The sequence below is a fragment of the Salvelinus alpinus genome, chromosome 17 (assembly GCF_045679555.1).
Source record: "Salvelinus alpinus chromosome 17, SLU_Salpinus.1, whole genome shotgun sequence".
Taxonomy (NCBI): domain Eukaryota; kingdom Metazoa; phylum Chordata; class Actinopteri; order Salmoniformes; family Salmonidae; genus Salvelinus; species Salvelinus alpinus.
In genome coordinates, this window is record NC_092102.1 from 9838977 (window position 1) to 9864656 (window position 25680).

A 25680-nucleotide genomic window follows, 5' to 3' on the forward strand; every position below is an offset into this window, starting at 1 on the left:
GATATCAGAGTAACTGTTTTTCTTTTATTCATTGCTGTTCTTTCACACATGCCTAAATATACTGTATTTACATCATCATTAAAATCACCTGAATCTCCACTCATACAGCCAGATGAAAAAACCATAGCAATATAGTTTTAGAGAAGTTTCTTGTCCCAGTCCATCCTACCATCCCAGCCCTCCATCACATATGAGGGATGGTTCCAGATCCAGGCAGCAGGTCTGGTTTGTCTCCTCCCGTCCCCCCGCAGGCTTTCCCCTCCCTGGGGCTCTCTAGTCCCTGGAGGCCCCCGATCATGGAGCCCAGGGTGCCGAAGCTGCTGGCACAGTGCTCCACCTGGGCTGACACGGACACACATAGGGCCCCCTGCTGGGCCTTGGAGCCCTGAGGCACGGGAGTGGTAGCATTCTCACTGTGGCTCTGCACTGTCACACAGGACTGAGAACAAGAGAGGGAAGGGGTAGAAGGGAGGAAGGAGAGATGGAAGTGGGAGGAAGGGAGAGTGGCAGAGAGAGAGAGTAGGAGAAAGAAAGAAAGATAGGGGAGGAAAAAGGTGAGAGAGCTAGTTCCAATTTTGGGCTGATAATCAACAGGTGTAATACATTGATGTACAAACGCCGTTTGCCTAGGGTGTAATGCACTCACGTTCGCCATAGAAATGTCGCTCCCCACCAATGTCTTCTTCTTTCTGGCTAGATTGGGGTTCCAGTGGCACACAAGACTGTCGTTCTGCACACTGTAGTTCTTGTGTCCGATCAGCCAATATGTGTTCATTTTCCCTTTACCCTGGGAGAGAGGCGGATATAACGCTTTAGATGATTTAGTACGCTCGCTTTATTTTAAGATGCGCAGTAATGTATACTAAATCTTAAAATCAGCCGAATGCAACAACAGCTTTAAGTACAACTTTTGGCTATTCACAGCCTTTAAATATCACTCCAGAAAAGTGGAGTAGCTCCGATAATGACTGTTGAACAACTCATTTACAATCCGACAGGATATCAGGATAATGAGGAAGTCAACTGTCATCACACCAACATAGAAGAGAGAAGTGGTGTGTAATGAACTGTAAATAGAATCATTTTCATTGAGTGCTGGTGAAGTGTTTAATTATGTGGAGTCGATCCAGACTCTAATTAACTAACAAGTTAAAAGACCTAGACAACCAGGTGGGGGGAGGTCCTTACTAATCAGTGACCTTAATTCATCAATCAAGGACAAGGGAGGAGCAAAAACCCTCAGCCTGCCGTGGAATGAGTTTGAGCAAAGGAGGATATACACTGAGTGCACAAAACATTAGGAACACCTTGCTAACATTGAGTTGCACCCCCTTTTGCTCTCAGAGCCTCAATTCGTCGGAGCATGGATTCTACAAGGTGTTGAAAGCATTCCACAGGGATGCTGGCCCATGTTGACTCCAATGCTTCCCACAGTTGTGTCAAGTTGGCTGGATGTCCTTTGGGTGGTGGACTATTTTTGATACACACCAAAAATTGTTGAGTGTGAGAAACCCAGCAGCGTTTTTATTTTTAGATGTAACCTTTATATAACTAGGCAAGTCAGTTAAGAACAAATTCCTATTTACAATGACGCCAAACCCGGACGACGCTGTGCCAATTGTGCGCCGCCCTATGGGACTCCCAATCACGGCCGGATGTGATACAGCCTGGATCATAGTTCTTGACACACTCAAACTGGTGCGCTTGGCACCTACTACCATACCTACTACCATACCCTGTTCAAAGGCACTTAAATATTTTGTCTTGCCCATTCACCCTCTGAATGGCACACATACACAATAAATGTCTCAATTTTCTCAAGGCATACAATGATTGAAGTGGATTTAACAGGTGACATCAATAAGGGATCATAGCTTTCACCTGGATTCACCTGGTCAGTCTGTCATAGAAAGAGCAGGTGTTCTTAATGTTTTGTACACTCAGTGTAAGTTGTATGTATCAATCTGAGTGGTCATAACTTCAAAATCATATCTTATTAAACTGTGAAGAGGAGTGAAACAAGGTTGTGCACTATCGGCATATATATTTATTATGGCCATCGAAAAGTTGGCTATTAAAATTTGATCCAACAATAATACCAAGGGGCTAGAAATCCAGGGCTTATTAAAAACAAAGGTGTCATTGTACGCTGATGACTCATGTGTTCTTTTAAATCCGCAATTTGGATCCCTGCACAGCCTCATAGAAGATCTAGATAATTTTTATAACCTCTCTGGATTACCATCGTTATTATCATAGTTATTATACTTATCATATTTACTTATGGCCCTACTTACAACATTTAAAAAAAGATATGGACAAAACCTATTCCACTTTATTTGGAACAGCAAGCCAAACTAAATTAAATGGGACTATTTATATAATGAATTTGAATTCGGAAGGCTGACATTATTAGAAGCATTAGATCACTTGTTTTGGTACTGTAGCTTGTTATTGGTTGCAGGTTCAGGAATGGCTGAAGAACATTTACCTGGAGCTAAGTCTGCAAATAGCACTGCTGGGTGACTTGAAAAGCCATTGCCAATCGATCAATAATATAATAATACTCTTAATAAACATGTTTATCTTTAATATACAATCTGTAGAAACTATGAAAATACAAACTTCCTGAACTTTTCTGAACCATTACAGCACAGCTGGAAAATATATAGCAATTAGAAATCAAAACTGGATGGTTTTCAGAGATAGATGGGAGGGGTTGAGGGTAGCTGAAGGGCATTGGAATACAATCAAATAAAAACAAATCAAAAAAGATAACTAACGTAAAATATACTGCGTCCGTAAAATGTATATAGTATGTACAGTGCATTCGGAAGGTATTCAGACCCCTTCCCTTTTCCACATTCTGTTACGTTACAGCCTTATTCTAAAATGGATTAGCTAGAATCTAGCTAGAATTTGTAACATATTGTACGTTTTGCAAATACTTAACATATAATGAACTCAGCAAAAAAAGAAACGTCCCTTTTTCAGGACCCTGTCTTTCAAAGATAATTCGTAAAAATCCAAATAACTTCACAGATCTTCATTGTAAAGGGTTTAAACACTGTTTCCCATGCTTGTTCAATGCACCATAAACAATTAATGAACATGCACCTGTGTAACGGTCGTTAAGACACAGACGGTAGGCAATTAAGGTCACAGTTATGAAAACTTAGGACACTAAAGAGACCTTTCTACTGACTCTGAAAAACACCAAAAGAAAGATGCCCAGGGTCCCTGCTCATCTGCGTGAACGTGCCGTAGGCATGCTGCAAGGAGGCATGAGGACTGCAGATGTGGCCAGGGCAATAAATTGCAATGTCCGTACTGTGAGACGCCTAAGACAGCGCTACAGGGAGAAAGGACGGACAGCTGATTGTCCTCGCAGTGGCATACCACGTGTAACAACACCTGCACAGGATCGGTACATCCGAACATCACACCTGTGGGACAAGTACAGGATGGCAACAAAAACTGCCCGAGTTACACCAGGAACGCACAATCCCTCCATCAGTGCTCAGACTGTCCGCAATAGGCTGAGAGAGGCTGGACTGAGGGCTTGTAGGCCTATTGTAAGGCAGGTCCTCACCTGTCAACAACGTCGCCTATGGGCACAAACCCACCGTCACTGGACCAGACAGGACTGGCAAAAAGTGCTCTTCACTGACTAGTCTCGGTTTTGTCTCACCAGGGGTGATGGTCGGATTCGCGTTTATCGTCGAAGGAATGAGCGTTACACCGAGGCCTGTACTCTGGAGCGGGATCGATTTGGAGGTGGAGGGTTCGTCATGGTCTGGGGCGGTGTGTCACAGCATCATCGGACTGAGCTTGTTGTCATTGCAGGCAATCTCAACGCTGTGGGTTACAGGGAAGACATCCTCCTCCCTCATGTGGTACCCTTCCTGCAGGCTCATCCTGACATGATCCTCCAGCATGACAATGCCACCAGCCATACTGCTCGTTTTGTGCGTGATTTCCTGCAAGACAGGAATGTCAGTGTTCTGCCATGGCCAGCGAAGAGCCCGGATCTCAATCCCATTGAGCACGTATGGGACCTGTTGGATCGGAAGGTGAGGGCTAGGGCCATTCCCCCCAGAAATTTCCGGGAACTTGCAGGTGCCTTGGTGGAAGAGTGGGGTAACATCTCACAGCAAGAACCGGCAAATCTGGTGCAGTCCATGAGGAGGAGATGCACTGCAGTACTTAATGCAGCTGGTGGCCACACCAGATACTGACTGTCACTTTTGATTTTGACCCCCCTTTGTTCAGGGACACATTATTCAATTTCTGTTAGTCACATGTCTGTGGAACTTGTTCAGTTTATGTCTCAGTTGTTGAATCTTGTTGTGTTCATACAAATATTTACACATGTTAGTTTGCTGAAAATAAACGCAGTTGACAGTGAGAGGACGTTTCTTTTTTTGCTGAGTTTACAAATTGTAATTTATAACATATCATACGAAATGGGTGATGGACATCACAAATGTGTACATACCATACAAAACATAACATCATACTAAACGGAGTGTCTTGGATTTCCATACAGAACAATACGAAATACTCTGAGACCAGATTGAGATAGATCATCCACTACTGGACTTCTATTGTGAAGTGGCAAGGATACATCGTAAAAGGTTATCTATCATAGGAGCTTCCTTCCCTTCATGTCCAATATGGAACAACTCCTTGTTTGCCACAGGTGGAAAGACACTGGCTAATATTACCTGGAAACGCCAAAACATCAGTCAGATGGGGAAGTTCGTAAGGGACAGAAATATTATACCATTCCAACAGCTGATATCAGAGTTTGGCCTAAATAATATAGCATTTCTACATTATTTACAGCTCAATGCTGTGTATTTCCTCAAGGGTTATTGATGTGGGATCTAAAAATGCTTTAGACAACAAACTGAGGGATGTTGCTATTGGTAAAGGAACGGTTTCCTCCCTATAGAAGCTGATTGGCCCTCCAGGACTATGACAATGGACTAGATGTTCACTGGGACACTATCAGAACACATGTAAACCATAGAACATACCCTAAATATATCAGTTCATAACCTAATGAATCAATCGTTTTTTATGTTGTCCTGGTGATTGTGGGTGCACTCGCTTCCATGCCGACCAGTGGGGCCTGGTCCAATCGCTTTGGGCTTCACCCGGCCGACGACTCGGCGCAGATCGGGGGCAAGCGCACCCACTGATAAGATCAGCCATTTGTATTGAGACATCTTAGCGAGCGTGCATAAATATGTCAGTCTAGATATGAAGTCATTGTTTTAGCAGTATCCACATAGTTTTTAAACTACAGGAACAATAAACTATGGAACAATAAATCAGCACAATGTACTTTCTCGGTTTTTCAAATTGCTGGCGTCTTGGAGCTAGAATTGGGATCATGTGCAGTGCCTTCAGAGAGTATTCACACCCCTTGACTTTTTCCACATTTTGTTGTATTATGGCCTGAATTGAAAATTGATTAAATAGAAATTGTGTGTCACTGGCCTACACACAATACCCCATAATGTCTGAAATGTCTTGAGTCAATAAGTATTGTGCTGGATGTGCTGAACAAGTCACATAATAAGTTGCATGGACTCACTCTGTTTGCAAAAAGTGTTTAACATGATTTTTGAATGACTACCTCATCTCTGTACCCCACACATCTGTAAGTCGAGCAGTGAATTTCAATCACAAAGACCAGGGAGGTTTTCCAATGCCTTGCAAAGAAGGGCACCTATTGGTAGATGGGTCAAAAATATATATATATCCCTTTGAGCATGGTGAAGTTATTAATTACACTTTGGATGGTGTATCAATTCACCCAGTCACTACAAAGATATAGGTGTCCTTCCTATCTCAGTTGCCGGAGAGGAAGGAAACCGCTCAAAGATTTCAACATGAGGCCAATGGTGACTTTAAAACAGTTACAGAGTTTATTGGCTGTGACAGGACAAAGCTGAGAATGGATCAACAACAAATAAGGAAGCCTGTACAGAATATGCATATTGTTTGCAATAAGGCACTGAAGTAAAACTGCAAAAAACATGGCAAAGAAATTTACTTTATGTCCTGAATAAAAAAGTTTTATGTTTTCAGCAAATCCAGCACATCACTGAGTACCACTCTTAATATTTTCAAGCATGGTGGTGGCTGCATCATGTTATGGGTATGTTTGTCATCGGCAAGGACTCTTAAAAAAAAAAATTGGCTAAAAAGAAACAGAAACGAGCTATGCACAAGCGAAATCCTAGAGGAAAACCTGGTTCAGCCTGCTTCCAACTTACACTGGGAGACAAATTCACCTTTCAGCAGAACAATAATATCTATGTGTGCTAAGCTCTTAGACTTAGCCAGAAAGACTCACAGCTGTAATCGCTGCCAAAGGTGATTCTAACATGTATTGACTCAGAGGTGTGAATACTTATGTAAATGAGATATTTCTGTGTTTTCAATAAATTTGCTAATATGTCTAAAAACATGTTTTCACTTTGTCATTATGGGGTAGTGTGTGTAGATAGGTGAGAAAAAAATATCAATTTAATACATTTTTAATTCAGGCTGTAACACAACAAAATGTTGAATAAGTCAAGGGGTATGAATACAGATACAAAAAACTATTATGTAGGGCAATATACAATATGGAAACTTTGTAAACAAGGAATTTGTGGAAAGTGCATGGAGGAAGCCATCTTTATGCACCTCCGCCATTGTTTTGTGTACTGTCTAAACACAACCTTTCTCTCAATACAATAAGGCCAGTGTTTCTTAATCCCTGTCCTGGGGACACACATTTTTGTTTTTGCCCTAACAATACACACCTGATTCCACTAATCAACTCATCATCAAACATTTGATTAGTAGAATCAGGTAGTGCTAGGCAGCGTTTCCCTAACTCGGTCATGGGGACCCGAAGGGGTGCACGTTCGATGATTAGTTGATTATTTGAATCAAGAGAGTCATTCCACGTCCCTTTTGATTAGCTAAGGTGCAGTGGTGAAAGTAAGCCGGTACTGTCCGGGATGGAGTACTGGCAAAATAAATAATGACGGTACACCGTACCGATTAAAGATTAGCCAATTGCAATAATAAGACCAAAGATTTCAATGAACCCGAAGGCTTCTACAATGGAATTTATCATTACGCATGTCGACTACATAAAAAGCTAGCTAATGGACTTGAAAAAAGGTGGTATACGTTTGGGCTCGTCTCAGCGCGCAGACAGCAGTGGAAACATCAACCTGTACTCAAGCCAGGTTACAAGTGTCTCAATCGCCAAACCTCGTTAAACTTTCTGGTGTTTTTCTAGCATATGTCTTTTTCCATTCCTCAAATGGCTGGTGCGCTGTTGGACGCTGGAATTATTTTAGTGGATGAATGTGTGCAGGTAGCCTACGGAGCCTTCGAAGTGATTTGTTTGACAGTCAGATGAAAATGTTATGACTGGTTCTGCTTAACGGTATGCCACATATAAAAAAATATTTAAGAGTCTATTTGACGCACTCGTGTGTCAATCTAAGTAACGTAATAAAAAAAATCCCCATCAAAATCCTTCAGTTCAAGCTAGAGAAATCCGTTTTTTCCCTCTCACGACAACGTCTCTAGCGTCTGAACGGTTTGGCCTACAAACTAATAAGAACACTCTATGGAAAAATGTGACTCTCACGAAGACGATGATGTTCCCTGTTTTGCTCTCCGACTCGTCTGAAGTCGGTAACGCTGATGTGCCAACTTTTGTCTGTAGCATCCGAACCGTTTGGGCTACAAACTAATATGACCACACTGTGGAAAGGGGACACTGTCACGAACTCGATGGTGTCAAGTCATGGGACTCGTCTGAATGGAACCTATACAAATGAATGGAAGTATGGAGGTAGTATTGTGCCAACAAAAAGACGTTAAATATGGGTCCAAAAAACCAAAAATATTTCATGAGCTTTCTTATATCTCCAAGATACACTGCATTCAGAAAGTATTCAGACCCCCTGACTTTTTCAAAAAAAAATTACGTTACATCCTTTTTCTAAAATGGATTACGTAAAATGTTTTCCCCCATCAATCTACACACAATAGCACATTATAACTAAGCTAAAACAGTTTTTATTTTTTATTTTGCACATTTATTACAAATAAAAAAATGGAAATACCTTATTTACATAAGTATTCAGACCCTTTGATATGAGACTCAAAATTGAGCTCAGGTGCATCCTGTTTGCATTGATCATCCTTGAGATGTTTCTACAACTTGATTGGAGTCCACCTGTGGTAAATTCAATTGATTGGACATGATTTGGAAAGGAACTGTCCGTAGAGCTACGAGACAGGATTGTGAGTTGATCACCTGGCCAAACTGAGCAATCGTGGGAGAAGGGCCTTGGTCAGGGAGGTGACCAAGAACTCAATGGACACTGACAGAGCTCCAGAGTTCCTCTGTGGAGATAGAAGAACCTTCCAGAAGGACAACCCTCTGCAGCACTCCACCAATCAGGCCTTTATGTGGCCAGACAGAAGCCACTCCTCAGTAAAAGGCACACCGCTTGATGTTTGCCAAAGGACTATGAAACCGAGATTGAACCCTTTGGCCTGAATGCCAAGCGTCACATCTGGAGGAAACCTGGCACCATCCCTACGGTGAAGCATGGTGGTAGCAGCATCATGCTGTGGGGATCTTTTTCAGCTGCAGTGACCGGAAGACTAGTCAGGATCGAGGGAAAGATGAATGGAGCAAAGTACAGAGAGATCCTTGATGAAAACCTGCTCCAACAGGACAACGACCCTAAGCACACAGCCAAGACAACAGAAGAGTGGCTTCGGTACAAGTCTCTGAATGTCCTTGAGTGGCCCAGCCAGAGCCCGGACTTGAACCCGATTGACATCTCTGGAGAGACCTGAAAATAGCTGTGCAGCAACACTCCCCATACAACCTGACAGAGCTTGAGCGGTTCTGCAGAGAAGAATGGGAGAAATTACCCAAATACAAGTGTGCCAAGCTTGTAGTGTCATAACCAAGAAGACTCGAGGCTATAATTGCTGCCAAATGTGCTTCAACAAAGTATTGAATAAAGGATCTGAATATTTATGTAAATTTGATTTCAGTTTTTTATTGTTAATACATTTGCAAAAATGTTTTTTTAAAAACTGTTTTTGCTTCGTCATTATGGGGTACTGTGTGTAGGTGGATGAGAGGAAAAAACAATTTAATCAATTTTAGAATAAGGATGTAATGTAAAAAAAAGACATTGAAAAAGTCAAGGGGTCTGAATACTTTCTGAATGCACTTTATAGGACAGACACTTCAAAACTCCCACAAGTGTCATGGGACTCATCTGAAGGTAACCAGTACCGGTTTAAAAAACAAATGGAAGTATGAAGGTAGTTTTGTGCCTACCCCCCGAAAAATAGGTTAAATATGTGTAAAAAATATATATACAGTACCAGTCAAAGGTCTGGACACACCTACAGTGAAGACATCAAAACTATAAAATAACACATATGGAATCATGTAGTTACCAAAAAAGTGATAAACAAATACAAATCTATTCCACAAATTCACTTTTAACAAGGAACACCTGTTAATTGAAATGCATTCCAGGTGATTACCTTATGAAGCTGGTTGAGAGAATGCCAAGAATGTGCAAAGCTATCATCAAGGAAAAGGGTGGCTACTTTGAAGAATCTGTTTAACACTTGGTTACTTTGGTTACTACATGATTCCATATGTGTTATTTCATAGTTTTGATATCTTCACTATTATTCTACAATGTAGAAAATAGTAAAAATAAAGAAAAACCATTGAATAGGTGTGTCCAAACTTTTGACTGGTACTGTATATCATTCACAAGTGATAGGCTAATATTGTCACTCATTACACTATTCTTGATTTAATCTTGTCTTAATATATACTAAATAATATATGTGTGAAATTTGTTTTGGATTTAGAATGGACCATCATCATGCACCTGTCTCGAAACAAGGGCAGCGAAAAAAAATACATGCTTTTAAATAGCGATTGGAGAACGCTTTTCCGGTGGGTTCATTTTCATGCTAGCCAGGTAGGCTATACTCCTGTTGTAAAGAGAAGCAATGTGCTTAATATTAGGAAAGATGAGAAATAAATAGGATATAGTAGGCCTAGTCTATAGAAAGCTGATGGGACCCTCCTCTTTTTAATAGAGGCCATCACTCTGTTTTCTCACGCAATTGCATAGCATATAGAAACATTGCGCAACATGAGCTCATGGGCTCTCATGAAGTGTTTGATTCGATTTTTGATCACATTTGCATTGATGTCAGAGTGATTAGAGGGACAATAGAGTGCTGAGTGTCAGGCAGTTAGCAAGTTTGGTAGGCTACTAATGACCAGCAGCAGCATCAGAGCTTGTAGAAGCCTAATTACCGTGACTAAATGGTCACGTGGAATTTGACTGCCGTCATGACTCGTGACCGCTGGTGTGGCGGTAATACGGTCACCGTAAAAGCCCTTCTGACGACTCATACTAAATTCTTCTGCTGCTCTGTTGTTTGCTACATACCTTAGTCTGAAACTGCCATCATCGTCTTTGTGGTGACCAGGGGCACGAGGGGTGTTGCACAAAAAGTCTTCAGCAATTGGATCGTCTCGAACCAATCAAAGCCAAAGACGAATTTTCAAACTGCTGCTTTACTTTACCCATGTGTGTTCTGGCTCTGGCCCAACCCATCGGTTTCTGGACCAAATGTATTCATACTCTGGGAAGTGCTCAGATCCAGACTCATTGCGGAGAAGAAACCGTGGGCGTGGCGTAGTGTTTGGACAGATCAAGGAGTCTGGGTAGCCAGGCAAGATTAGCCTATTCCAGGACTAAAAATAGAACTATATTTCCCTCAAAGAGAACTTCAGGGGTATGCTATTATTCCCCAGTGTCAATAGAAGAGCCTTACCTTCACCTCGATCTCTCCTCTCAGCTGGAGCTCGTAGGCACCGTCCTTCATCAGAGCCAGGTATACGGCTGAGCTGGCGTGGATCCTCTGAGCTGACACACACACACACACACACACACACACACACACACACACACACACACACACACACACACACACACACACACACACACACACACACACACACAGAGAGAAAAGTGGAATGTTTGTACGAAAAGAGAGGAGAGTGTGTGTGTGTGTGCACGCATGCCGTACACCTACGCAGGCTGGTGGACTCCATTCTAGAGGCTGTGTTGACAGTATCTCCAAACAGGCAGTATCTGGGCATCTTGTAGCCGACAATACCTGCCACACATGGACCTGGGGCAAGGAGAGCAAATGAAGAGAAAGACAAGCCTGCTACACCATAATATACTCACGGATATTTACTTTGGTAATAACCCTTGGTTATAGATAGATAATCAGGTTATAGACTGAAATCAAACCTACCACAGCAATAAGTATGCAATATATAATATATACACTGAGTGTACAAAACATTAGGAACACCTTCCTAAAATTGAGTTGCACCCCCTTTAGCCCTCAGAACAGACTCAATTGTTCGGACGATGGACTCTACAAGGTGTTGAAAGCGTTCCACAGGGATGCTGGCCCATGTTGACTCCAGTGCTTCCCACAGTTGTGTCAAGTTGGCTGGATGTCCTTTGGGTGGTGGACCATTCTTGATACACACAGGAAACTGTTGAGCGTGAAAAACCCAACAGCATTGCAGTTCTTGACACACTCAACCCGGTGAGCCTGGCACCTAGTACCATACACCGTTCAAAGGCACTTTGCCCATTCACCCGCTGAATGGCACACATAAACAATCCATGTCTCAATTGTCTCAAGACTTAAAAATCCTTCTTTAACCTGTCTCCTCCCCTTCATTTACACTGATTGAAGTGGATTTAACAGGTGACATCAATAAGGGTTCATAACTTTCACCTGGATTCACCTGGTCAGTCTGTCATGGAAAGAGCAGATGTTCCTAATGTTTTGTACACTCAGTGTATATTACCACACATAAAGTTCCCTCTCAGGAAATGAAAATTGTTTGAATTGAATGAAATATTGCTTGCGTACCCATGTCTGAAACCTAATAGGCTGATGCTTTGAGTTGAGTTCATCAGGTATTTTTCCAGCACCAAAAATTATTATGTGATTTGTACATGGGTAAGAAAGGTGTGTGTGGGTGCGTGGTGTGTGCGTTCTCTCACCTGTGTGTATGCCTGCGCGAAGCTGCAGTCTCTTGTTGGGCATGTGGGGGATTGCCACCTGTCTAACTGCTGCCACCAGGTCCAGCGACATCTTGGCGATCTCGTCAGCGTGCTTGTCCCCGTTCCTCTCAGGCAGCCCACTCACCACCATGTAGGCATCGCCTATCGTCTCCACCTGGGGGAGCAAATACAATGGGTCCACTCATGATAAGTGAATTTCAGATAGGTCGGAAACATCCCAATACTCAAACTTACACACTATTTAGTATGAAGTGACTTTTTGGCCATGCATACTAAATAATATGCTAGTATGTAGATTGGGACATAGGCAGTGTCCGATTACACATAATTGTGTTTTAAATAGTAGGCGCTTTGAGTATGCAAAAATATAAAATTTTACAGCTTTAAATGCCAGGATGTCACACTTTGTGCTGGCTTATTTTTGTATTTACCAAATGAGGAGAAACATACTTCACACACCAGTCAGAGTTATACTTAAACTACATTTTTAATAATAAGAGCTTTGCAATAGCATTTGACTTTCAATGATGCGCTATCTCTAATGAACCATTGAAAGTGACAACAGAAAATTACAAAGATCTTTTATAGCCAAGATACACCCCTCTCAACCTACATGACGAACCACAGATCTTAGGAACAGTTCACAAAGAAAGACTTTTACTTGAGAGAGAGGAGAATCCCATAGCCAGATAGCATTCGCTATAAATTATTGTTCAGTTTGGTCCCTAAGACGAGGTTCTAATCTCGTTCCTGGTACTTCATAGCACAAAAACATTACCTCATGTTATCTGGAATGCTCTTTAGGTTTCATCACCCAAAGACATCGTAAATCTCCTCTGTCAATGCTATCTCATAGAGGCCCATCCTCAGTGGAACACACACACAATAGTTAACAGAATACTCTATTCTGTCGAATAAAACAACCATTATAATGCAATACAAGCATTATAACATAATCTTGCAACAACTTACTTAGGCTTTTTGTCTAGTATGAATTCGCTGCACACTATTGAGTGGTCTTATCAGACCCACATATGTTTGACAACAGCTAGTAATCAGATAAGGGGATGGGCTGTATCAAAATGAAGGAATGGGGGGGAACAACCCCATTGCGAATTAGATGATGCCTTCTCAGTATGGATGAGCTTAGTATGTTGATGTTTGTTCCGTTTTTGTTCAAAATAGTATGTAGTATGGGTAGTACAAAGTATTTCGTTTTAGTAAGTATTAGGCAAGAAAGATTTTGGTCCAATCCAATCTCCATGTAGGCTACCCCAGTTCAGTCTTACCTTGTAGACATCATAGGAGTCGATGCGAGTGTCGAAGCACATGTACAGGTTGTTCAGCATCTCCACGACTTGCAGAGGGGTGCAGGAGGCCGAGATAGTGGTGAAACCAACGATATCAGAAAAGAAAATAGTCACCTGTACAGAAAAACATTTTTAAGATGTCTCTCTTGGCCTCATCATATGTTAAATTGCGAGTGCTAGTACAGTCAGTACATTGTAATTCTATTAATTTCTCTCTTATTTATGCCCATAGGAGGATCATGTGCACATGCCCCCTCAGATTTGTCTTGTTTTTAATTTTTCAGATGTTAAATTAATTACTAAACAGTTTTAAGCCAATGTTTTGTCATAATTATTTATAAAAAGATGTGTCAGCGGAGGGGGCACACTAACTGGACCAGGCAAAGAGTACCCCCGCTATTCTCCCTAGTAAGATGGGCAGGACTCACAGGAGGTGTGCTTGTAAATGAATTTGATCAAGCTATGTATGTTGACTATTGATTACTTCTTGATGAATAAATCTAATTAAAATCTTTTGTTGTTTCTCTGTAATACTAGCCACCTAGCAATTTTATGAAGTAACTAGCTTCCAAGCCATTTCAGGCTATCATTCAAGTTAGACCAGCTTGTCTAACTACACTATATACAGGAGTATGTGGACACCCCTTCAAATGAGTGGATTCGGCTATTTCAGCCACACCCGTTGCTGACAGGTGTATGAAATTGAGCACACAGCCATGTAATCTCCATAGACACACATTGGCAGAAGAATTACCTTACTGAAGAGCTCAGTGACTTTCAACGTGGCACCGTCATAGGAAGCCACCTTTCCAAGAAGTCAGTTCATCAAATTTCTGCCCTGCTAGACCTGTCCCGGTCAACTGTAAGTTCTGTTATTGTGAAGTGGAAACGTCTAGAATCAACAATGGCTCAGCCACGAAGTGGCAGGCCACACAAGCTCACAGAACGGGACCTCCCTGTGCTGAAGTGCATAAAAATTGTCTATCCTTGTTTGCAACGCTCACTACTGAGTTCCAAACTGCCTCTGGAAGCAATGTCAGCACAAGAACTGTTCGCCGGGAGCTTCATGAAATGGGTTTCCATGGCTGAGCAGCCGCACACAAGCCTAAGATCACCATGCACAATGCCAAGCGTCGGCTGGAGTGGTGTGAAGCTCGCCACCATTGGACTCTGGAGCAGTGGTGTGATGAATCACGCTTCGCCATCTGGCAGTCTGACGGACGAATCTGGGTTTGACGGATGCCGGGAGAACTTTACCTGCCCCAATGCATACTGCCAGCTGTAAAGTTTGGTGGAGGAGGAATAATGGTCTGGGATGCTGGCATGCTTGCTGGCAAGGTTGTTGTACCTTAAAAATGACTGAAATTGCTTTAATTATTTTGTAGGATACTAGGATACTATATACCAGTGCGGCAGCTGTACTAAACTTATAAGGTATAAAAGTTCTTATGGAATTAATGTAGGGAGGAGGTCAGAGACCTGGCCGGGTGGTGCCAGAATAACAACCTATCCCTCAACGTAATCAAGACAAAGGAGATAATTGTGGACTACAGGAAAAGGAGGACCGAGCATGCCCCCATTCTCATCAACGGGGCTGTAGTGGAGCAGGTTGAGAGCTTCAAGTTCCTCTGTGTCCACATCACCAACAAACTAGAATGGTCCAAACACACCAAGACAGTCGTGAAGATGGCACGACAAAGCCTATTCATCATCAGGAAACTAAAAAGATTTGGCATGGGTCCTCAGATCCTCAAAAGGTTCTACAGCTGCAACATCGAGAGCATCCTGACTGGTTGCATCACTGTCTGGTACGGCAACTGCTCAGCCTCCGACCGCAAGGCACTACAGAGGGTTGTGCGTACGGCCCAGTACATCACTGGGGCTAAGCTGCCTGCCATCAAGGACTTCTATACCAGGCGGTGTCAGAGGAAGGCCCTACACATTGTCAAAGACTCCAGCCACCCCAGTCATAGACTGTTGTCTCTGCTACCGCATGGCAAGCGGTACCGGAGCGTCAAGTCTAGGGCCAAAAGGCTTCTCAACTGCTTTTACCCCAAAGCCATAAGACTCCTGAACAGCTAATCAAATGGCTAACCGGACTATACATTGTATCCCGCCCAAACCCCTCCAGCCCCCCGCCAACCCCTCTTTTACGCTGCTAATACTCTCTGTTTATCATCTATGCATAGTCACTTTAACTAATCCTACATTTACATATTACCTCAAATAGCCCGACTAACTGGTGCCCCCGCACAGTGACTCTGTAGCTGTACCACCTGTATATAGCCTTGCTACTATTATTTTTTACATCTAAAAACAAAAATATATATTTCTTTACTTATCTATTGTAACCTAATACCTATTTTTTACTTAAAAACTGCACTGTTGGTTAAGGGCTTCTAAGTAAGAATTTCACTGTCAGGTTTCTGTTGTATTCGGCGCACATGACAAATAAACTTTGATTTGATTTTGTGCATAATGTGCATAATTAATTAAAATGATAATTGAACTGTTAAAGATGTATGCTTAGATAACTTATGTAAAAGAATAGACACATTTTTCACATAGATTTAGGCATTATGATTATGGCTCTAGATTTCAAGAAAAAGCTGTTTCAGGTGTTTAAAAAAATTCTAAATTCTACGACTTCCGATAACCCCCCCTCCATCAACACGTACTTTGTGTCCCCTCTAAAATAATAACTGCATGACGCCATTGTGATTTCAATCTACAGTATTTTACAAAAGAGACAGTGATCCACGGTAAACATGAGCAAACCAATGGCGTGTCATTTGTAAGTGTACTGCACAGTCATATTGTATACTTATAGTGTCTTTGAGGGTTCCCCAGGAATCTGTCTTATGGCCTTCACTGTTTAACTTATATGACCTAAGACAGTATGACCTTCCTCATGTGTGTCATGATGTTGATACACAAATGTTTGCAGATTATACTCTTGTGCTAATATTGTGTTCCATTTTCAGAATGTTCCATTGCTGGAACTCAAAGAAGACTGTGTAAAAACGGACCACATCCCCTTTGGTAGCTAATAGCCCTGAGCAGAGTGCTTTTGGCCCAGCTGCTTCAAGCACCTCAATGAGCTGGATGCAATTTGCACCTGCGTAACCCGTTTTATCTCCTAATGAATATGGAACACTGTAATTATAGGCAATTACAACAACAATAAGAACAAAGAAACCAAAAGCAGGGATCATTCAGCGCGTTGGTTTGGTGATCTTGCCAAAGTATTGCACCAATACGGTCCTTTACAAGGCCCTCACAGTAATTTGTTTCAATGCTAAAAGTGATGAGGAAGAGGGGAGGCGGCATGAAAATACACCTTGTGCCAGTGTCACAGAGAAAGTGTATAATCTTGCTGATATTTAAGTTGGTTATAGACATTTTAAAGAGTTTCTTTAACTTAAAAGTTGTGGTTAGAGTGTGCTATAAAGAAAACAGGAATCTTGAGAGGTTATTTGCTCTACACAAATAACCCTTTTCTCTTCCAAATGGTTCTTTATAATGTTGAGAGGGATTCACTGAAGGGTTGTGGCTAATTTTGAATTCCTAACTCTCCAGCATAACCAGATAGTGATGACCATGGGATATGGAAATGAAGACGCAGCAAGAAATGGAATTGATCGACATGATGGAACTGAAATCCCAAATCTGCTCAGATCAATCAAACCCACCTTCTCATAGCTCTCCGCCTCCACGTGCTTCTGCTGTCTCAGCTGCTTGGCTACGGTCTTGGGCAGCATCTGGTGCAGGAGGTCCTCGGCCAGCTGTCTCTGGCGCTTCAGGTCCTCGGTCCTCTCCTGCAGGCTGCATGCATAGTTCTGGATCCACTCTGTCATCTGCTTGAAGGACACCAGCACCAGCGGATAGATCAGGCAGGCCAATGTCAACAGGGAGATCCGCATGCTGAGCCCTGAGAACATGGCCCTGGATCGGAGTTTCAGAGCTGGCAACGCCCCAGCCAGCAGGCACGCCTGGGTATCCCTCAGAGCCTGGATGCCAGTCTGAGAGCCTGTGAGGATGCCCACTGTTCCCACCGTGCCAACCGCTGGGATCTGCCAGGGGGTGGAGTCAAAGATGTATGGGTCGACTTTGAGGCTGTTGGTCAGGTTGAGCTTTAGGTGAACGTTCTCCACCCAGCAGTCCTCTAGCGTTTCTGACAAGAGCTGGGCAAAGGCTAGACGGCTGAGTGCGTGGATCCACTTCTTGTGAAAGTCAGCTTGGGTTCCTACGGAAGGGAGTTCACTGAACTGGTGGTTGAGTTCCAGGAATGTGACCATCAGTCTCAGTGAGAGGACATCTTTCCAGTCTGAAAACTGCTTGACCTGACGAATGTCCTGTTCCATGTCCCCCCAAATGTCCAGGAGTCTGACAATGGTCAAGGAGAACACGGACATGTCATTGTTGTCCTCAACTCCCCATGTTGTGTTCAGAAATTCTGTCAAATCTTCCCTAAGTTTCTGGCTGAACTCCAGCAACTCCTCGCTGCATGGGTTACCCTGACTGTTTCTGTGGCCCTCCATATCAGTGCAAAGTCTAATAATCACTGGTAAAATGCTAGTCAGTGGACTTGTACACTTTTCTTGGTGTGTCTCGTTACTCCTGTACTTTCTGCATAGACTTCTCCTGTTTTGGAGTTCCCCTATGAGTTGGAGAATAGCCGTGGTCCTGCATGAAGTCAGCTCGGTGACAGCGGCCTCTGTGGCGCGCAGCAGGTCCAAGTTGGAGCTGAGGTCGACGGAGACTGAGCCGAGCAGAGCCAAAAACGAGAGCAGACAAGCAGTCAAGATGCGACGAACAATGCGGTTACTGCCGAGACACAGAGAGAGAGAGAAACTGCAATATATATATATATATATATATATATATATATATATATATATATATATACAGAAATAAGGATCTGATTAAATAATACAAATAATAAAATAGATTTTCAATATGAAATATTATAAAATTATACCATTATCATATATACCTTGGAATCAAAGCTGAGTTGCTATTTATTGGTGAATTAATAGATACGTGTAGGATGTAAATGTTTGATTAGACTTAGAAAAAAAGTTTCTGGACAGAACCAAAAAGGGCTCTATTGCTTGCTTCATACACTGAGTATACAAAACATTAAGAACATATGCTCGTACCATGTCATAGCTTTCACCTGGTCAGTCTATGATTCCTTTTTGATGTCACTTGTTAAATCCACTTCAATCAATGTAGATAACGTGGAATAGACAGAAATCCTTCTTTAACCTTCACACAATTAAGACATGGATTGTATATGTGTGCCATTCAGAGTGTGAATGGGCAAAACAAAATATTTGAATGGGGTAAGCTAGTAGATGCCAGGCACTGCGGTTTGTGTCAAGAACTGCAATGCTGCTGTTTTTTTCCACACTCAATAATATCCCATATGTATCAAGAATGGTCCACCACCCAAATGACACCCAGTGCAAATCAGTATTAGGAAGGCGTTGCTAATATTTGGTATACTCAGTGTATATGGCATTTGTAGGGTTATTTGATCAGAACCCCATGGGTTCTTCACTGAACCAAAATGGGTTCCACATAGAACCTTTGGGCTCCATATAGGGTTCTATATGGAATCAATTTCCTTTTTGGTTCTATCCAGAACCTTTCTTTCAAAGAGTGTAGGCTAATAAATTGGTCCACTTACTCAATCAAATAGGCTATCTTTCTGCGAAAAGGCTAACATAACGTAGCACTTTATAGGATAGGCCTACAAAAGTAAACTAAGGTGTTCGGTTTGTAGGCTATTAACATTTATAAAAGCAATACACACAATTGACATACACACCTGCAAATATTGCAGCCGCTGTCTGTCTCTTCCTGTGTCTTTGGTGCGACTCTTCGTTTACGTCTGCTTTTCTGAATTTTGGTAAATGTTCCTTTCAGAGAAGCCGAGGACAGGGTCCCAGATGCGAAGCATTCCTTTTTCATGTACTCCAAAGATGACATGGACTCGTCGTTCGAAAGTAAATCGCGAATATATAAAAAATAATAATTATGAAGTAATTTCAAGAGAATAAAATGTGAACATTGTGACCTATTATTTACAAAAATGTCTGTCATTTGGACCTGGAATATCGCATGTTCCAGCTATCAGATAGGACTCATAGGATGCCTATTAATGGTCGCAACTAGTGACGTGTGTTGGATAATTGTGAGGTTTATTTCTGCCAAGGGAGGGAATACATGCCAATCAAATCTCACCTCGTTTCACCCAGGCTTTTAAAGAGAAAAAAAGTAATACATTATATTGTAATTTTATCACGCTTCTCTTTTAAATATTTTATTACATTTTCATATTGACATTTTTATTCGATGACAATTTACAAAAAGCACACTCAACAATTGCCTATCATCTTTATAGCATAATGTCATTTGTGAATTTCGGTGAACATATTCTAATGAACCGACTTGGAAAAAGACAGCTCCTGCGCTTCTTTCATCTGAAGTCAAGCACTGGTAATCAACCTTAAATAAGTTCGTTTTTGTTTTCAAGCTAAGCTAATGTCCTTTGCGTTTTCTCACCACACCAAAACAAAGGATATTTCAAGAAAGGGTGAAAACCCACATAAGCCATGAACAGTAATTCAAAGGGAGTTTAAACAAGAAGCATTTCTTATTTTTTCATGCTATTATGGAGCAGACACTGAATTAGGCAAATCAATAACTGGATGGAGCCTACAATTTGCCTTGTTCCCTTATTGTTGCAGCCCTTATTCTGCATACAAAGATGTACCGTATTTCCCTTTATTTAGACTCTCTCAAATATCGATAGGCTAAGCCTGTGCTCAAGTGTGGACACAGCTGTCATGGAGTCCCATAAACAAAACCAATTATGCAATATTAATTCATTCCCCCGTTCGTGGAAACGCATATTTTTCAACCAACTCTTCCGATAAAGGAAAATCTCTCAATTATAGATATGAGTGAAAATCAAATAATCAATTAAATGAGAATCCAACTCAATTGGAGTCCATAGGATATTTTTGTACGCTAATAAGATTGTGCCCATCATTTTGGAGTTCGTGTTAAACATGAAACGAATGAATATTGTTAATGAGTGTAATAATACAGGATACTTTAACTATTTTAAATGCAACCTCTGATTATTCACTGTAAATGGTTCATACACATTTTCCATGACTTTTAACAACATTTTCATTACTATTATCATAGCCTACATGAAAAAGTAAGCATTTTCTACATTGTAGAATAATAGTGAATACATCAAAACTATGAAATAACACATATGGAATCATGTAGTAACCAAAGTAACCAAGGGTTAAACAGATTCTTCAAAGTAGCCATCCATTTCCTTGATGACAGCTTTGCACATTCATGTAGTAACCAAAAAAGTGTTAAACAAATCAAAATATATTTTTTATTTGAGATTCTTTAAATAGCCACCCTTTGCCTTGATGACAGCTTTGCACACGCTTGGCATTCTCTCAACCAGCTTCACCTGGACTGCTTTTCCAACAGTCTTGAAGGAGTTCCCACATATGCTGAGCACTTGTTGGCTGCTTTTCCTTCACTCTGCGGTCCGACTCATCCCAAACCATCTCAATTGGGTTGAGGTCGGGGGATTGTGGAGGCCAGGTCATCTGATGCACCACTCCATCACTCTCCTTCTTGGTAAAATAGCCCTTACACAGCATGGAGGTGTGTTGGGTCATTGTCCTGTTGAAAAACAAATTAGAGTCCCACTAAGCGCAAACCAGATGGGATGGCATATCGCTGCAGAATGCTGTGGTAGCCATGCTGGTTAAGTGTGCCTTGAACTCTAAATAAATCCCCAACAGTGTCACCAGCAAAGCACCCCCACACCATAACACCTCCTCCTCCATGCTTTACGGTGGGAAATACAAATGCGGAGATCATCCGTTCACCCACACCACGTCTCACACATGGCGGTTGTAACCAAAAATCTCAAATTTGGACTCCAGACCAAAGGACAAATTTCCACCGGTCTAATGTCCATTGATTGTGCTTCTTGGCCCTAGCAAGTCTCTTGTTATTGGTGTCCTTGAGTAGTGTTTTCTTTACAGCAATTCGACCAGTCACACTGTCTCTGAACAGTTGATGTTGAGATGTGTCTCTTACTTGAACTCTGTGAAGCATTTATTTGGGCTGCAATCTGAGGTGCTGGTAACTAATGAACTTATCCTCTGCTGCAGAGGTAACTCTGGGTCTTCCTTTCCTGTGCCGGTCCTCATGACAGCCAGTTTCATCATAGCGTTTGATAGTTTTTGCGACTGCACTTGAAGAAACGTTCAAAGTTCTACAAGTTCTACAATGTAGAAAATAGTAAAAATAAAGAAAAACCATTGAATGATTTAGGTGTCCAAACTTTTGACTGTATATTGACTGTACTGTATATTTTTTTCCATCCAGATTTTTCAGGTAACCCCTTACTTCCCGCTGTTATGCATGTTGTCAACCCTCCATCTGGAGAGCTCCTTGGTGTGCAGGCTTGGATTTTTCAACATTACAACCAAATACTTGTCTTTATAAAATTATTTCCTCATTCAATAAATCAGAGATCAAATGGATGAGGTAGGCTACTTCAAAGCAGTAGAAGTGAGTGGATAAAAATCACTGGGAAAGCCCCCCCCCCCCCTCTCAAAACAAATAAATGCCATATTACAACCTGTGTTGTGATAATTGCATTGTTTGCTCTATTACCTGTTAGTTCATATGCATTGCCACCGTGATATATAGGCCTAAAGGCCGAGACAATAAAAAGACACAGTGGCAGAATAAATTCAAAACATCTTTGTTTTATCACAAAACTAGATAGTGAAGTCCACAAAGCATATTGCAGGTACAGTAACAGATAGTTACATGACCTACAGCATGTTCTAGCAAGTTATTGTTTGACATTTTCAGACCACTATACAACTATTGATTTAGAACCACAGGGAGATACCGCAAGTCGCAAAGAAAACAGGAGCTGCCTCCACTATTCCAGGACCATTTCAGCTGCAACAAATCACTTCTGCTTGCTTCTCCTTGCTGTAAATGTGCAGGGATGCTGTAATGTTTTAAGTAAGGAAAATAGTATTGTAAAGCAAAATTACAGTATTAAGCTGGCAACTCTGGTGCCAGGATAATGCTGTAAATTTACAGTGAAATTCTACCTGAAATCTAAATGAAAGAAAAATACAATTGTACATAAAATACATTTATTCAAATTGGTAACATTAAAAAATTAATTAACAGAATTGACAATAGAAGTAACAAGAAGTTAACGCATATGTAACCAAATAAGAGAATCATTACAACACTAATGTGTTTGTAAGTCGCTCTGGATAAGAGCGTCTGCTAAATGACTTAAATGTAATGTAAATGTAATGTGAAACTATATTGTGTGCCTATGGGCTGTGGGGGAGAGAGAGACAAAGAGACAGAGTTAAAATTGGGATTGAGTACAATCCTAGATCTTCCAATTCAGAACTCCAACATGCATAACTAAGTGAACTAAAACAATGAAAATGGTAATAAGAAAAATAGAAATAGTACTATATACATAATAACAACTGTAGCAGTGATGAATAAATTAATGTCCATTGGGGCTAAATGGCCATTGAAGGGGGTGTTGGGACCACCAGGTATCGTAGGTGTCCTGGATGGCAGGCAGTGTGGACCCTGGACCCAATGGTGCGTTCGGCTGCGTGTACCACCCTCTGAAGCACCTTGCTGTCTGCGGTGGTGGAGTTGCCATACCAGGCTGTGATGCAGCCCGCTCGATGATCAGGGGCAACTCTGTTTGGGTTAAGTGGGTCCAGAGGAGGTGAAACGCACAACAGGACAGTTTGGGCCGGAAAGCATCCAGGAGAGAGAAGTCAGCGCAGCATCAGTTGTTCCTGATGGGGCTCTTTAACAAACCTCCTCAATTCTGATTTGTTAGCTCTTCTCACCCCTAGGACACGCATAGAAAAAGAAAGAATAGACTGAGAGACAGAGAGCACCAGGGCTGTTACACTGTGGGAAAAAAGACAGGGGACAAGGGACATATCAAGCTGGAGTCGTGTGTATGTGTACTTACCTCACTAGAGGTCTTCATTCAAACTCAGTGAGCTCTTGGAAGAATGGGGAAAGGAAAGGATTGACAAAAAGCTGGCTTCCTCTGGACAACATTGTCATGTACTTTGTTCCATCTTGAGTTGATTGAACATACAGCATATATCCAATCAGTGGTGGAAAAGGTATCCAATTGTCATACTTGAGTACAAGTAAAGATACCTTAACTCAAGTAAAAGTGAAAGTCACCCAGTAAAATACTACTTGAGTAAAACTCTAAAAGTATTTGGTTTTAAATATACTTAAGTATCAAAAGTAAATGTAATTGCTAAAATGTACTTAAGTATCAAAAGTAAAAGTATCAATAATTTCAAATTGCTTATATTAAGCAAACGACACATTTTTATATATATATTTTTACAGATAGCCAGGGGCACATCATTTACAAATTAAGCATGTGTGTTAAATGAATGTGCCAGATCAGAGGCAGTAGGGATGACCAGAGATGTTCTCTTGATAAGTATGTGATTTTGACCATTTTCCTGTCCTGCTAAGCATTGAAAATGTAACATTTTTGGGTGTCAGGGAAAATGTATGGAGTAAAAAGTACATCATTTTAATTTGGAATGTAGTGAAGTAGAAGTCAAAGTTGTCAAAATATAAATAGTAAAGTACAGAGACCACAAAAAACTACTTAAGTAAAAATACAACTTAAGTACTTTACACCACTGTATCCAATATAGTTTATTAAATCAATTGAGGCATTGATCAAATACAAATAAGACAGCTAGATACACCTACTTCAAACCCTTGCAAACTAATACAACATTGCTATAGCCTACACAATATCACAGATTATTTTACCAGACTCACAACATTTTCCTTTTTAGCTGTGCCACCAAATTATTGCAAACTACTGGTAAAGTGAATAGGTTTAGATAATACTGTAACATTATGGAAATGTTTTCGTTAAACAAATGGTTAGTCGGAGAGGCAATATTGACAATCTTGGCCCACAAAAATATGATTTATGTCGCGCAGATGAGTCAAGTGAACCGAAGCACACAGGGTTGTGACAGCTAAAGGTTGTGACACTGGGTACTGGTAAGTACAACACAACCAACTAATAGCCTAACACATAACACACAGCTGTCTGTGCGGGCCGCTACACAGCCCCCCCCACCACAAAGTCCCTCATCCCCAAGGGAACAAACAAAGTCTCTGAAGCGACCCAGAGGTCTTTTTTGCCTGTGGCCGTGATGGTCGCAGAGTGTCCAGGTGTGAAACGGGGCTCCCATCTGTGGCAGGGGGCTGCCCCTCTGGGACCCAGGGGATGAAGGCAGGGATATGGGGGACAAGGATGCAGGAACGGGGAATACAGTCCGTGGCTCTGGGGAACCACGCGGTGACACAGGGAGGGAGACAGGGGGAGTGGGCTGTCTGGAGCCTTGTCTGCGGCACCTGGGCCTGGAGAATGTCATTGCCAGAGAGGGGAATTGTGGGGGTCCCTGGGGTTTGGGGAGAAGAGGCCCCTCTGTATGGGGCTAACCTGTCCCGGTGCAGTGTCACCTTTCTCCCCCTGGGAGGAAGCTGCACCCAGTAAACAACCTCCCCTGCCCTCTCCAGGATGCTGCAGGGTCCCACCCAGTGACTGTCCAACTTGGGGCATCTGCCTTTTTTCCTTACGGGGCTGTAGACCCAGACCAGCCACAAAGTGCCTTCCCCGGGTGTGCACGTCATAGTTCCTCTTCTGCCTCACACCTGCATTCACCAGCTGCTCTCTGGTGAAGGTGTGGGCTGTCTCCAGGTGGTCCTGGAGTCTCCGGGCATACTCCGGCCCCGGTGGAACATGAAGGCTATCCAGGGGCCGACCAAACGCCATCTGCGCAGATCTCTCTCCCCAGCATGAGGAGGGCAGGCGTGCAGGAGGTGGAGTCTTGGACAGCGGAGAGGCATGCCATGAGGACCATAGGCAGGTGCTTGTCCCAGTCACGCTGGTGTTTGGAAGAGACGATGGCCAGCTGCTGTCCAAGCGTTTTGTTGAAGCGCTCCACAAGGCCATCACTTTGAGGATGGAGAGGAGTAGTGCGGGTCTT

The 25680-nt window shown here is 42.0% G+C and overlaps 1 protein-coding gene across 1 annotated transcript; it reads right to left on the reverse strand.

Annotated features, from left to right (window-relative positions):
- LOC139543220 (uncharacterized) lies at positions 1 to 25466 on the reverse strand. Its single transcript, XM_071349480.1, has 9 exons — positions 25356 to 25466; positions 24816 to 25051; positions 17206 to 18340; positions 13493 to 13627; positions 12183 to 12357; positions 11185 to 11283; positions 10924 to 11015; positions 647 to 787; positions 1 to 439 (listed from the first exon to the last, which is right to left on the reverse strand). The coding sequence occupies exons 1-9, from the start codon at positions 25464 to 25466 to the stop codon at positions 185 to 187; spliced, it is 2379 nt and encodes a 792-aa protein (XP_071205581.1). The 3' UTR covers positions 1 to 184.
- Between the last annotated feature and the right edge of the window lie 214 nt (positions 25467 to 25680).

Coding starts and splice junctions, on each gene's coding strand:
- LOC139543220 (XM_071349480.1), bottom strand. CDS start 25,466: ATGGCGTTTGGTCGGCCCCTGGATAGCCTTCATGTTCCACCGGGGCCG. Junction 18,341..24,815: donor CAGGCAAAAAAGACCTCTGG/GTCGCTTCAGAG, acceptor GTGTCTCGGCAG/TAACCGCATTGTTCGTCGCA. Junction 13,628..17,205: donor AGGCGGAGAGCTATGAGAAG/GTGGGTTTGATT, acceptor TTTTCTGTACAG/GTGACTATTTTCTTTTCTGA.